The 16461-nt window shown below is 31.2% G+C and overlaps 1 protein-coding gene across 1 annotated transcript; it reads left to right on the top strand.

Annotated features, from left to right (window-relative positions):
• The first annotated feature begins 5280 nt into the window (after positions 1–5280).
• Positions 5281–12211, top strand: LOC149907209 (ionotropic receptor 75a-like). The gene is made up of 6 exons (XM_090103865.1): positions 5281–5578; positions 5923–6137; positions 8712–8914; positions 10091–10247; positions 11272–11383; positions 11995–12211. The coding sequence occupies exons 1-6, from the start codon at positions 5517–5519 to the stop codon at positions 12209–12211; spliced, it is 966 nt and encodes a 321-aa protein (XP_089959991.1). The 5' UTR covers positions 5281–5516.
• Positions 12212–16461: the final 4250 nt, after the last annotated feature.

Genomic DNA, 16461 nt, shown 5'->3' with positions numbered 1-16461 from the left:
TGTGAACAATAGATCAAGTTATTATCGCTGTTCCTTTATATTTTGTTTTTATAAAATAAATCGGAAAAGAAACAACAAGATGCTACCAATCTCGATGGACCTGGAAGCCAATGAACTTCAAACCTTTTTAATTATGAATAAAATAACAAAGAGTTCATAGTCTTTGGTAAAATAACAAAAAATGTTTTTTTTTCGTAATCTTTAGAAAAATTACATTAACCTGTTAATTAGCCAGCGTATATTATTTTTTTTTATTTAGGGTTGCTCGTTAAAAAATATGTTTTCTTGTAATAATTATAATACCGATTCAGCTCAAAACAAAGTATATAAGTTATATAAGTAGTATATAAGTTATTTTCATAAAGAGTATAGTTATTTATATAACAACTGTAATATACATGTCAAAATTGTACCATTTAATGAAACCATTGTTTTGTAAACGAGTTTTATTAACCGTCTTCAGAACAGTAAGGCTGTATTGTGAGAAAATAGTAGGTGGTCAAAGATTAATATTGTAGATGCGACATGCGTAGTTTGTTAAAGCTGTTAAAATTATGTTATTGCCTTCTGTATGTTTACGATTAAAGATTTTTGAATTAACTCGTACGAAAAAAATGTCTTAGATGATGGGCTTGATAGAAATTGCGAATATTATACATAAATTAGATTTAATACTTTCAAAAATTGTAATCGCTGTTGAATCATATCGTTACTTATCCTGACGATTTATAATGACAGTCTTTTTGGTTCGACGACACTTTATCGCAGCACAAAGTAAGTTCGCACCTAACCACAAATTAAGTTTATTTTTCATCCCAGAAGAGATTCAATTTTAACAGCTTTATTTAGAGAAACTTTAATAAACAACAAAGCTAGCAGAATTAAGGCTGTAAATTACATATTATTGTTTTTTTTAATCATACCACCAGGTTTTATTTATACAAGCTAACAAGATTTATAAAAACAAACATATTTTTGTTTATAAAACTATTAAAGTTGTGATATTGTCACATCTGTTTTATTTATAATCTATTCAGTATAAGTTTTCAATTAAACAGCTGCCTGTTGCAGTGGTTTTAATAACAAAAGTGACTCCTTACAATACACAGCTTTAAAATGAACAGTATTATAGGTATTATGTAACTAATAACGTTAATCAAATATGGTAAGTATTTACTTACAAATATTCATTTATTTTTTTCTTTAACTTTAAAGTCGGTATGAACAAGTAATTCACCATCTCTATACTTCGTTTCTTCATACACTTAAAAATAAAAATTCCATAATTTATGAATCATGAATCAAGAAATTATTACCTACAAATTCCAAAACAACAACTTCCAAAATAGGTTACGTGGTGTAGGCATATTATTTTTTGAAGTAGCGCCTGTCTATTATAACAAGCATTCCGCTCATTAAAACGGCAAATATTTGAAAACCATTATTTTAGCCGTAGACGTTCTATTTTCAAAATTTAAAAAATCGTCTCTACGCGGTCCTTTCTTTTGTCTTCTCATTTAGTTTTTGGCGCGGAATATTTTTATTGTAATATTTTCTTTATTTAAAATTAATTATTTTACGTGTGATAAAATATGATTAGAAATTCAACATTTAATGTAAGTTCCCTCTTTCATTGTCAATATATTGAAGTTTATACACATAAGTATGAACACGATCCAATATGGAGGCAAACGTATGCGGGATGTTTGATTTTGCACATGCTTCAGGACATGTATAAATTCAAGTAAGTTTAGAAATTTTACTTTTAATTGAATAATTGTAGAGAGAAAATAAAGTGTAGTTTTTTGAATACAAATACAAAATACAAAATAAGCCAGAGGATACAAACCACGTACCTACCTAAGTATTGATAAATAATTATACTCATTAATATTATCCGTTTCTATCTAATTAGTTTATTTATTAAAGTAATTAGTTTTTTTTACTTTGGTTTAAAAGAGCCACTATGGAGTTTCTTGCCGGTTCTTCTCCGTAGAAACTGCTTTCCGAATCGGTGGTAAATGTTAAAAATATGTAATGGCGTTTGAAAAGTGCTTCTAGAAGAAGTTTAATTGAATAAATAAATGTTTGAGTTGGAGTTTTGATATTACTTTTTATATTTTAACACTCTGAAAAGTAACAGCTCAAAATATTATGTATTCATTTATTCGAAGCCACATCGAATAGTATATTGAAGTAAAAAGTAAAAACCCACACGATGTTCTATTAATCCTACTACTATTATAAAGGCGAAAGTTTGTAAGTATGGATGTATGGATGTTTGACCGATTACAATGAAATTTAGCACACATATCGAGGGTAACTTGGATTAACATATAGGATAGGTTTTATCCCGGAAATCCTACGGGAACGGGAACTATGCAAGTTTTTCTTTGAAAACGCGGGCGAAGCCGCGGGCGGAAATCTAGTGATAAATAATGTCATACAACACATGACATGGGTAGAATAATTTACAAACATTATGTGTAACCACATACCCGTGTACCCGCCCGTATATTTTAGTCATGTACGTAGTTGACCAGAAAACTTCTCTAATATATTATCCGTATCACCATACAAACTTCGTCAATAAGCCAAATTACAGGAATAAAAGAAAATAACTGACTAATTAGACAATCGAAAAAAAGTAAAACAATTGAATGGAATACTGCTCTCACCTCTGGGACGGTTCCGCCAAGTACCAGCTGGAGGCGCTTGAGGCGATAGAGAGGCGTGCCAAGAGGCTCATAAACGACGATGACCTAGTAGGCAAAAAGCTCCAGAGCCTCGGTCACCGCCGCAGAGTGGCCAGCTTATCGGTCTTCTATCGGATACACTTTGGAGAGTGCGCTGCGGAACTGCACGATATCGTTCCGCCATCCCCGTTCTTCTATCGATCGTCGAGGCGCACAGACTCTAGGCATCGCCATATGGTGGACGTTCCATGTACCCGGACTAAGCGGTTTGGTTCCACATTCTTTATCCGAACCGCGAGGGACTGGAACATGCTTCCTGAGTCTGTGTTACCCGACGAGTACAATATGGGGGTCTTCAAGCGTAGAGTGAACAGGTACCTTCTAGGGAAGCGCGTTCCATCTTAGACCACATCTCAGCTTAACATCAGGCGAGATTGTGGTCAAGCGCTTCCCTATTACCAATAAAAAAAAAAAAAGAATGAATCGCTTTACATTGTGAAATAAATTATAAAGATTTATGGCTATTCCCAGATCCTAATTTGTAATGTCGAATTTGTATAGTCTTATTTTTTATTTATTTAGAGACTAGCTTTCCGCCCGCGGCTTCGCCCGCGCAGTCAAAGAAAAACCCGCATAGTTCCCGTTCCCGTGGAATTTCCGGGATTGCGTCATTTTCCCGGGATAAAAAGTAGCCTATGTCCTTTCTCGGGTATCAAAATATGTCCATATAGTCCAGGAGGAATCGGCGCATGAGTACCGAAAACTATTCCACCTCAATTTTTTTACGTGATCCTCTTCAAATTGCCCTACTGATGATATAAATGCATGTTGCCATGGGGCAACCCGGTGCCATATTGTTTAAACCGAAATTGTTTAAACAATTGCAAGGAATTGTTATTTTTCAACCGGACAAATTTTTTTTATATTTTTTATCGAAATACCAATAAAAAAGGTCCAATTACTTTTCACGATAAAGTTAATATTTTCAAAGATATGAATTTTTTAAGGTTTGAAAAATCTCAAATTTGGGTACTTTCGACCCATGAAAAATATATTTAAAAAAAAAATAATATATAAGTAATATTTTTTTTTCAATTCTCTATACAATAGTTAATAATATTGTTAATAGAGATTTAAGAAAATTTCATTGTTTATATCTGTTTTTTAATTGTTAACTTCGCGCGCTCACAAGTACGCGCCGCTTACCTTTAAGTATCGCCGTCTCTCTCTTACTCATGCGCTGCATCGGCCTCTGTGTCTTGAATCATTATTTATCATTTATCTTAAAAACTATCAACTTTATCAAGATTTCTAAAGAGAGCAATCTTATTAATAATTAAATTGTCTACAATTTGTTTCTTATATATTTTTTTCTGAAATCAATTTTTTTAAAGTTATTTAAGCATAAATTGAAACATGTAATTAAAATTACTTTTTTGTCAGTTTATATTACTTTTTTGTTATTGAAACAGAAAGTAAGGTAAAAGACCCAGTTATTGACACTGGCCTAGTTGTTTGACACTCGCAATTTGATTTTAATTAAAAGAATGAAATGTTCTCAAAAAACCAAAGATCTTAAAATTTTTAATTCAAAAATTATATTTATTAATTTATTAGAATTGATTTGTTTTTTTTTTAACTAAAATAAAATTTAAAGTGTCAATAACTAGGTCTTTTACCTTATTAATTACATTGAATAACTTCTTCAAACGAAAGTTATAGATGGAGAAGTATGAAATAATAAAACAAGATTTAAAAATAAGTATTTATTTATTATCAATATTATTTTTATATATTATATTCTTACAGTCTTCTGAATCACAACCACATAGAAGTATGCAACTTATATTATTTTTTTTACAATAACAAGCTTTGGTTTTACAGGCTTTCTTACAATTACACGGTTTTTTAAGATTAGTTGGGAATGGGCTTTTATTCATAAATAAAGGTAGCAAAGTACCATTCTCTAATTTGTAGCCGAAATTCGTAAAATCTAATGTTTTATATAGGGGATAATTAAAGTTAAGCGCGCGAAGTTAACAATTAAAAAACAGATATAAACAATGAAATTTTCTTAAATCTCTATTAACAATATTATTAACTATTGTATAGAGAATTGAAAAAAAAATATTACTTATATATTATTTTTTTTTTAAATATATTTTTCATGGGTCGAAAGTACCCAAATTTGAGATTTTTCAAACCTTAAAAAATTCATATCTTTGAAAATATTAACTTTATCGTGAAAAGTAATTGGACCTTTTTTATTGGTATTTCGATAAAAAATATAAAAAAAATTTGTCCGGTTGAAAAATAACAATTCCTTGCAATTGTTTAAACAATTTCGGTTTAAACAATATGGCACCGGGTTGCCCCATGGCAACATGCATTTATATCATCAGTAGGGCAATTTGAAGAGGATCACGTAAAAAAATTGAGGTGGAATAGTTTTCGGTACTCATGCGCCGATTCCTCCTGGACTAATACCAAATTTCATGAAAATTGTTTCAGTAGTTTAGGCGTGATTGAGTAACAGACAGACAGACAGAGTTACTTTCGCATTTATAATATTAGTATGGATTATAACAATGCTATTTGACGATTCTTATTGCAATTTTTTCTTTGTCCTATACACATAATATTAATATATCTAGATAATTGAACATAGAGCAAGAGTGTGGAAATCTTGTATGCAATCCCTGTCTCTAAAATGTTATTATATATTTTCTAATCTTTTTAAGTGTAAACTACGTAAACATAACAACAGAACAGATATTACATCCAGACTTTAATAATTATGTGGACATCTACGTCAGACCGATGACAATGAATAAACGATATTTGGAATTCGCCTTTCCTGTTCACTCTGTTTTTGAATGGAGGTAAGTTTACATTCATTCATTATTTCACATTATCTACATGAGTTTACCACATAAAATTAACCCTTTAATTAATAATCGGTAATGATCTTTTATATGTAATATATTTTCAACGTTAAGTACATATTATAAATATAAAAATTTGTTTAATATTCGATATAGGGCTGTTTTTTCAATCCTTAGTAAAAATTATTCGTCGAATAATGTATAAAACTACCATTTTAAAAACGTATTCAATTGCCCGTATTTGACAGTTTACGTGACATTTTAATATTATCGTGTAATACTTTATTGGACGGATAAGTTTTATCTACAGGTTTTATCCAAGCATTTCATTTCATTCACAGATTTGGCTTCTTACTTCGATACAAGCAAAAGAAGATCCTTCAGACATTCTACAGCCTGCCGTTCACACCTCGAGTGTGGTGTTGTATTATTGTGATCTTATTTCTTAGCAGCTTGATCTTTTATATCCTAAGCTATTGGGAAAAGCGTATTATTGGTGGTGAATGCAGCTATTGCCATGAATTACTGCTTGCTTTTTCTGCTTTTTGTCAACACAGTAAGTATGTTTGGTTATTTTTTTTCTGCTAATAGGTATAGTGAAAGAAATGACGTTTTCGTATGAAAGAATGAAAAAAAGTTGGTGGAACATGATTTACTACTCGTATTATTAGGCAAGTTGCATACTTTTTATGACATTAAAAACTTTAATTTAATGTGAAACATAAAAATTACAAAAAAGAAAAACCAAAATGCAATTTAATGAAGTACGCCTGAAGTATCAAAAAGTGTACCTACAAGTCGGTAAAGAAAGGGCAAAGCAATCCTGTTAGAAGTTGTTTGGAAGGAAATAGAAACTTTTTGAATCCGAACCTTTTGGCATTTTTAGAGGGACAAGGATTATTTTTAGATTTAGAACATTGACCTGTAAAATTGACAAAATGTTGACTTAATTCAATGAAACTTAAGTCAAACTTAAATAGATAATACTACTAGTCATCGTAGTAAAGTTCGCAGTATTAGGTACAAATATTTTCAACAATGACGTAGACTTATAGTTATTTAGGAAGTCAATGATTTTCTTCTTTTTTCGTTATATACATATTTTGATCGATATTTCAGTAGTTATTATAGCATTTAATTTGAATCCTACAAATCAATAAGTCGAACCGTCCATTTACAACTTTGCTGCATTCATTCTAACATTAAATAAAGTTTATTTAATCCATCCAGAATCTGTAACAATTTAATAAATGAGCAGTTCAATATTAATAAGCCTTTATGTGTCCAACAACGGATAACAACAACTCCCTTGCAAGTAATGACTAACGATAAGCCTTCCCTTAACGAGGTGAAATAGTCTCCTAATATATCAGTAACCGCTATAGACCGGGAGATACTGACACAAAATTTCGAGTCATTTGTAACAGGATGGCGGTTCTACAGGGGTCTTAGTACGCAATAATAAAAAGAAAAATGATGGTGTGATCGCTGGTATCGGTGGTTTAGTCGCGTGGGCGTTAGCCGAACTCGTCGGAAAAATAGCGAAAGTCAAACGATTTGTAACACAAAAATTTTAGTATATACCGATAGCCCATAAAAAAGAAGTAGGCGGTAGTGTCATGCCATACTTTTCCGGTGTGACTTACAGCCCGCCATACCGACGCGAATATGTTGATTTAAATAAAACAATTATTCAACCATTTGTACCAGGCTAACTTTTGCACAGGTAACCATCGTCGTGCAGCCATTTACGAAAATCGCCATGCCATACTTTTCGGACGATTCCAAATGGTCGCCATACCGCCGAAAATCTGCAAAAAAAATTTATTTCGCCAAACTTTTTGTACCAGTATTGCATTTGGATTTTTGGAGAGTATTTGATAAAATGTGACCATTATTATATTTGCCATACTTCTAGTAGGGGGAAAAAGTGCTGTCATACTTGAAAAATTAATTTAGTATTAATTTATATAAGTGAAGATTTCCAACACCTAGATCTTTGAAATTTTGTATTTATATTCTTTGATCCTCAAACTTCCAGGAAAAATAAGTGCCATACTGTTACAAATCGTTTGACTTTCGCTATTTTCCGACGAGTTCGACTAACGCCCACGCGACTAAACCACCGATACCAGCGATCACACCATCATTTTTCTTTTTATTATTGCGTACTAAGACCCCTGTAGAACCGCCATCCTGTTACAAATGACTCGAAATTTTGTGTCAGTATCTCCCGGTCTACTAGGGCATCACAGATCAACAGTTAATGGGGGGACAATGTCTATTGTAACTCAGACTTTGTAATGACACCTTGTGTGTTATCTATGCATATATTATTTTATATTTATTACTTTGAATGCTGATTTTACGGATTATTGTGTGTTGAGTTTGCTATCTCCTCTCAACTTTGATTAGGACATCCGGTACATTTAGAAAAACTTACAAAAACGTATTTTTTCCTTTCATCCATAAGCTGTTGAGTAAAAGAGTAACAAAAAACCTTCATAATATTAGTAGGGTAGCCTTTAGGATAGTAGGTATATGATTAATTACATTTTGACAGTTTAAAAATTTAAATTTTTAAAGCTGACACAGAGTATTGAATAGTACAAACTTCTATGACCCGTGCCGTTACGGGTTATGAGTTTGATTATCTGTGTAAGTTCATAAATACTTTTTTTTTACAAATAAATTATATTAATAAATAATTATACATATTTGGACGTGACAACGTCTTATAATTCGATAGCGCCGGCTGCACGCACGAAAAAACATGACTCATGCGGCGTTACCTCGCTCTGAGGCGTTCCATGTAAGGCGTGAAGTGCAAGCGAGAGCGCGGACCGAGCGCCAAAGAAGCAGAAACGACGTTGTCACGTTCAACTATCGTCAGTAAACCGACTTTACAGACAACCAATTTTTGACGTGACAACGTCTTATAATTCGATAGCCGGCTGCACGCACGAAAAAACATGACTCATGCGGCGTTACCTCGCTCTGAGGCGTTCCATGTAAGGCGAGAAGTGCAAGCGAGACGCGGAACGAGCGACAAAGAAGCACAATAGGCCGTTGTCACGTTCAACTATCGTCAGTAAACCGACTTTACAGACAACCAATTTTTTTGTTTCAGTATTACCCCTCCAGGCTAACTTATATTCACGTCGTATAGCCTACCTGTTTTTCATCCTATGCTCTTACGTCATACATTGTTTCTATACATCTAACCTTCTCTCTCACATAGTGAATGATAACGACAGAGCTATGGATCTACAAGCCTTGGCTAGGAGTGATTATGAGCTCGCAATAATACAAGATACTTTAACAGCTAGACCAGTAAGTGTGTTTTTATATATAAACTAGCTTACCGCCCGCAGCTTCGCCCGCTTTGTCTAAAACCTATTAAATTATATACTAAAACCTTCCTCTTGAATCACTTTATCTATTTAAAAAAACCGCATCCAAATCCGTTGCGTAGTTTTAAAGATAGACAAAGGGACATAGGGACAGAGAAAGCGACTTTGTTTTATACTATGTAGTGATTCCATTTGCAATTCACATTTTACTAATCGATTTTCGTTATGTTATAAAATATAAATGTAAAACCACATTTGTCCAAGAAAATCGAATTTTTTAAGTCTCCTCTGAACCTTCTCTCCTCGAAATCTTATCGTTGAAAACTATACCTATTTAAAGAAATAACTAAAAATTATACAACATTTCAATATGGTGCATAATATAATAATATTAATATTAATCTGACTATTATGAGATCTAACATTTTTTATCTAATTAAATCTCGCACGAAATTTTAAGATACAAAAAAATAGTCTCATAAAAAGTAGTACAAAAATACTCCAAAACCTCATAAGATATTAAACTTCCGCCTTGAAAAAGCTGTTAGTTTTTCTACACCTCCATACATTTCCTCCAATAACAGATGCCTCCGGGAAAAAGATTGCAAGATACACCATAGATAATATAAATAGTAAATGAAGCGTTAATAAAAACAAAAATCTTGTACAAAAACAAAATATTTTCAAGGCGCAAATCCGATATTTTCCTTCAAATCAAACTGGCATTTATTACTATAGCCATAAGTACCTATTTATCTTGTATTTATAGCAATCATTGATATTGACATGTGTGGGTAGTATGTCACATTAATTTTTCTGTCATATACATGTGATACGGAAATATTTGTATCGGACTGTTTTATATTTAAATTGGTAATTTAGAATTACATTTGGACCTGTCTGAACTGTCTGAATATTACCAAAGTAATATAATTATTATTTCTTGTCTTTCAACCGCTCTCGATATAGCAATACTATTAAATTTTACACAGATAGTATAAACAAAAAGAAATTGAGAAAAAAATCGTTAATTTTAAGCTACACATAGAAAGAATACTATTAACAAAAAAACTTTCTAACAACAAAATAATATGTTTATGGCATAAATTAATTAAAAAATCTTTTAACATACTTATAACATCTTCATACATTTCAGAATCCACATATACGAATGGATAAAAACCTGAGTCTCATAAGCAAAAAAATGGATAACGTCAAAATAATGAATGTTTCATCCGCCTTAGAGGCACTCAAGGGTACCAAAACCGCAGTTTTGTCTGATTATACCTCGTTATACCCTATAATAAAGAGATGTTAGTTATTATTTATATTATTTAAGTACTTGTTTAAAATATCTAATTGTTGGCTGTTGCGAAGTATTGAAAACACTCAGCTTTTAAAGTTATTAGAAATTGCATATTGGTTTTAGTTTTCACGTAGTTTTCACAAATTTTGTTCGTGTCACGTTAGATCACATTTGAGAAATATTTTGCGTTAGAAGAGGTTATCTACATTATTATGATGTATTAATTTTAACTGTTTATTAACTTAAAAATAATCCATACTAATATTATAAATGCGAAAGTAACTCTGTCTGTCTGTCTGTTACTCAATCACGCCTAAACTACTGAACCAATTTTCATGAAATTTGGTGTGAAGATATTTTGATACCCGAGAAAGGACATAGGTACTTTTTATCCCGGGAAAATGACGCAATCCCGGAAATCCCACGGGAACGGGAACTATGCGGGTTTTACTTTGACTGCGCGGGCGAAGCCGCGGGCGGAAACCTAGTAAGTAATATATCTACATCAATGTCACCACCATGGTTATTGAACGACTATGTCACTTTGCTTCTATGTTATTATGTCTAAGCATAATAATATATTTTCAAATATAATCGCTTTTATCAGATGCATCTTAACGACATAAAATGAAGGACTAAATGGCCCTGGTGATTTTCATAGTCTTTGTTGTGTTTTTAAAAGATTGTTGTATATGTATGTGATATTTGAAGATTAAATAAGTACCTAGACATTGTACAATAAATCTGTATATAACTTACATTTCTCGTTATATTTTAAGTATTACAAAGCAAGCAAAATTTTATAGGGAATAACTTTGATAATGTATTCTTCTTAAATAGAATTATTTGCGAAAAGTGCACATAACATTTAAGAAAATTTACTTTTCCTTAGATAAATGAATGATTTTTTAAACAATTTAACGTGCACCTTTCTCACGTAGCGGAAAAACACCTTAAATTCATAGCATGGCGTTTATAACCCATCTCAATTCTTAACATGGCCATTCAATTTCCGTTCCTCCATTTTCCAGCGTTGGACAAAGATGCGATATGCGACCTTATTGAAGTTGATTTGTATTCTATGGTGAAGAAATATTTCTATACGTCCAAACAGTTTCCGTTCAAGGATGAATTTAAGATAGGGTAAGTGAACTTAGTAGTTTTTACAATATGACAAATGTAACGTATATTATTATCTTATACCTTAAATAGACTCAATAAGTAATTCAAAAGAGGTTGTTATTGTCTGTTAAAGCTGAATAGATACACCAAAACTCGATAAAATGGTCTAACTTATTCTTTCTACATCTTATTTTTAAAATAAATAAATAAATATTTCAGGACAATTTTCACACATGGCACGATCTGATCCCATACTAAGCTTTCGCTTGTGTTATGGAAACCAGATGGCTGATAAACATACATATATAATTTTTAAATAAATACTTATATAGATAATTAACACCCAGATACAGAGCAAACATCTATGTTAATCACACAAATATTTGCCCCGGGTGGGAATCGAACCCACGACCTCTGGCTTGGAAGGCAGGGCCACTGCAACCAAGCCAACCGGTCAGTCAAAATATGTTGATAGTATTTTTATTTGATCGACATACGATTCTAACCAATGAGGAATACTAATTATATTTATAGTAGTGTCCTGCAGAACAACGGTTGCAGGTTTATTTATCTAAATATTATTTGACTTAACTTATCCTTACAATTATTTATTTATAATACTTTTTTTCTAGGATTCTAAAAGCAAAAGAAACGGGCCTAGTCCGTCGAATGTTACTGAAGAGTCAGCATGCCTTTTCATGTAACGACCACGAGAGATCCTACACGGATTATACTATTATACCAGTTATAATTTTACTAGTTTCCTTTGTGATCACTATTTTTATATTATTCGGAGAAATTTTATATTATAAGCGTTATGATAAAATAAAATTGTTAAATAAAGATTAAGATCTAATAAATATATGAGTTAACTGATTGTTTTCATGACCCTTTTTTTAGTACTTAATAAAAAAACGAATAAATTAATTTATTTCTAATTTGTTATGGAACTAAATATAAGAAATAATTTCAACAGGTGTGTTTATTTTTGAAGAATTGCGAAACATGATACTTACATTTAGCGACGGAAAAGCAAAAATATTGCGCCTTGAGGTTTGAAAGGACAGACTGTATCCAGGAGCAAAAATTCTCCCCTAAAATAAGGAAATGGTAAACGCAGAGTACATTATAATTATTTTGACAATTTACTTAGTCCTCAAAAACGCCAATGCAGTATTTATTTACAAAGATAATAAATAATATATTTTATATGTTTGTAAAAACCTGAGCTGTTATAGAGCCTTGGGATGCCAACCCTAAAAGGGTTAAAATATAATTTTGGAAATAAAAAAATGACTGAAACTGGATATAATATATTGGATAGCAAAAATCCTTTCTGTAAAGTCCACGTGAATCAAGCCGCGGGCTTTACTTAGTTTTATGTCAATAAAATACTACAAAACGAAAACCAAATAAACAAGTAATCTGTTGCTTTGATTTCTCATAATAAATACAACCTAAGGGCAAGTAAATGATTTGAAAACCAATTTATATTTTGATATCTTCAACGTTTGACAAGTTTTTGTGATTGATTACAGTTTCCTAGAAAATATAATATCTATAACAATTTTAAATACAAGTACCTAGTTTAGTACCTACCTAGTTTACAAAAAATATACGTAAAAATATTAATATATTATTGTTATGGTCAGCTTGGTCTCAGCGTGATGATGGACTATAGGTGCCTAAGCTATGGGCACCTATAGGCTCCCTCGATAAATAGGCTATCTAAGACTGAAATAATTTTATTTTCAAAACAACAACCTTACAGCTTCATTTTAGTTTAGTAAGTATTTGAAACAACATTTACAATATCGCAAAATTCTTCATAGATTTTAAGGTTTTGTACAACACAAAACATCCCTAGACTTTGTTGATGTGTGTATAGTCCCTGTGTGTAATAATATTGAGAAGGATACAGTAAATACCTTCTTTTTCAAGTAGGTAGAGTATAATTTATTTGTGCACCCACTGCGTAAACAACATTGAACAAAATTGTGAAATTTTTCGCTTATTTGAACACAGGAAGTTTTCTAATAAGTGGAGCCTGTACTCGTGTATTAAGTATTACATATTTGTTTACAAGTAATACATTTTTACGAATATAAAACGCTATATTTTTCATTATAATACTTTTTTTTAAACCCTTATCAGCTAACGTAACATGAAAAGTAACTTAACATAGGGGAGACTAAAGAAAAACAAAAATTAAGCTGAGAATTAAAAATATAAATTTAAATGAAGATTCACTGTCTCTAATTACGAGACGTACAAAAGAACTCGTTAGTTACGTAATAAATTATATTTTAAACTAAAAGGGCCTAAAACTAAAGTTAGTTTAAACTTACTGTAATGTCAGTTACATAAGAAAACCTACACTTGAATAACAGAATTCACAAACATCAAGCACACATTTTGTAGAGTTATCCCTTCAGGAAACGTAACATAATAATAACTTCTAAAATAATATACCCCATAGTCTCGCAAATATCTATTGAGCTTGCAATAACTTCAAATTATGCTCAGTAAATACGAGTAATAACACAGTGCATGCCCGTTATCAACTACCATAAAATAAAGACCTGACCTTCTCATAATAGCATTATTTACTGCTACGGCTAATATTAAATTGTTTAAACTGTCTCTGCTGTTATTATTTACGGTAGGTTACGTTCAATGGCGTAAAACTGTGAGCCTTAAAACTGAACATGTTCGCATTAGTGATGTCTATACAGCTTAGAGAGGTTCATAGAAGAATTTTGTTGAATTGTAAGTGGAATAATTTAAGCTTTTAAATTAGTATATTATCTCAATTGGAGTGTAAGTAGGTAGAATTCCAATTTTAAAATAAACTGTAATATGCAGCTTCGTCATGGTTTTAATTTGCTATATAACATACTCTTGAGGATGATTTTTTTGTTGAATAAAATATATCTAAAGATCATCATTCATCATCATTGATAAAAGAAAATTATCAATAGTAAACCTATAACTAGTATTGATGTACAAAATATCTCGTAAGTTGTCTATATTGTACTTTCAAACTGTTTAACCGATTTTCATAAAATTTTTAACGATTACAGTAGGTAAATTTTCCAACTTGATTGAACTGATTTTGAGAGGAACAAACATTCGTAGATATTCAAATGAAAAAATTCCTAAGCTAGTCAATAATATTATATGGGTAAAACCGCGAAAAATTGTACATGAATTATTTTTTCAATGTTCCCATTTTATTTCTCATATAGCATCAACGTTTTTTGACAACAAGTGTTTTGTTAGATATGTAATAAAAGGTATGCTTGTGTTCTTTTAGATTATTTCATAAAACTCAATCTATCTCTTGCAGAAATATTTTATTTTATATTTTTTTTACTGGCTCCACTTTTCTGTCCATATAAAAAATATTTGTCCACCTAACACCCTTGTGACAAAAACTGATAACCCCTACGAAATGGTATGACTGACTCGCATTTTTATGAAAAGTTTAAGTTATTCGGTTCTTATTCAACATGTACATAAAAATCTATTAATGCACAAGGCCTTAATCGATTTTTTATTATTATTTTAAAAACTGTCCACTTTTTTTATACGTGTGTAACGTCACGTATGTAACGTCTCTAACTGCCATACTATAAGAATTATCAGAATCCTTCTTTTATTTTATTGAGTGGCAACACTATTTGGCATGCTGGCAACATTTAAAAAACAAAAGCAGCCATTTTTTTTTGAGAGAAATGGTGTTTTGTGTTGATGTGAGATTTGTCGCTCGAAAAAAGGGTATTTAAAGTGTTCGATTGCGAGGTAAGTATATATATTCTGTCTTATTATTATAAATCTTTACGTAGGTTTACTATAAAACTAAAGAATAAGACTACTTCGTGGTTCTTAGCATTCACAATCGAGTAGTAATTTTAATTTAAGGTTATGTCGCCCGCATTTTTTGTCATGATGGTAACGATATGTAACGAAATGTGTTACGTTACAGTCATGACATGTTGTTAGGCTTAGAACACATAGGTCTATTAAAAAATTGCGCGAAAAAAGGACGATAATATTTTCAAATCTAAACGGCTGAACGGATTTTGATGTGCAAGATATCATTGGATTGGTCTTTATCTATAGTTTTCCATTACCTTAATATGTTTTACCTGATTGTTCAAAAAAAAGAATAAAATAAAATAATTAATAAAAAAATAAAAAACTGACACTGCAAATTCATAACACGCAGTCGGAGGCTATATAAGATGTATAGAATGGGTAGAGGCCAGTAATATTTTGTAGCCGTGTAGCCTCCGACTGCGTGTTTGCAGTGTCAGTCGGGTTTTTTTAATTTTTTTTATTAATTATTTTTTCAAATGAGAAAATCAAATTACAGATGGCGTTGACGAATGCCGAAAGGCAAAAAAAATATCGAGAGAAGTTACAAGTTCAAAATCCCGAGAAATATAAAGAACTACAAACGAAAAATGCAGAAAGGAATAAAAAGCGGAAAAAATATCATTTTTTTTCAATACAATTTTGATTTATGCATCTTTTTGTTTTAATTCATTATTTTATGATATGAATTGGTTTTACCTGCCTATATCTCCATTTTTTCCTGTCGTGTGAGTGTAAGACACCGTGTCGACGTTAACTTTTTAATGCTAGGAAGAAAAGATAACTGATATATGTACTAAGCTTTATAATGGTCATGTAAGTAACATTCAGTCATGTATGTAACGTTTGTTATGATGTCATGAATGTAACGGGACAATTTTTCGCGGTTATACCCATATATCTTTCCATTTGACCAATTATCTTCTCTTTATACTCAGTTTATTAAATAAAATTAAGCAATTTCCACACAATACTAATTCACAAGGTCACACTAATGGTATCATTACACAAATTATATCAGAACAGCACAATGCATGAAATGGTTTCATTATTTTCATTTTTAAGCATTATTCCCATTCACTGCCATCAACAATTCATTAGTAGCTAGTTAAGCTTGCTATTATATCGTCGTAAACAGAAAATATATTTTAGTTGGGAGCAATTTACAAAAAAGAGCATAAAAAGTTGTAAAATATAGAAAATATTATTTCGATACCTAA

Source organism: Colias eurytheme, chromosome 7 (genome assembly GCF_061535395.1).
Source record: "Colias eurytheme isolate Ceu_HAF_F1 chromosome 7, ilColEury1 Martin Lab GWU primary, whole genome shotgun sequence".
In the NCBI taxonomy this organism is placed as follows: Eukaryota; Metazoa; Arthropoda; class Insecta; order Lepidoptera; family Pieridae; genus Colias; species Colias eurytheme.
Note: the sequence above shows the minus strand (reverse complement) of the source record. Positions and strands in the feature narration are given on the sequence as shown.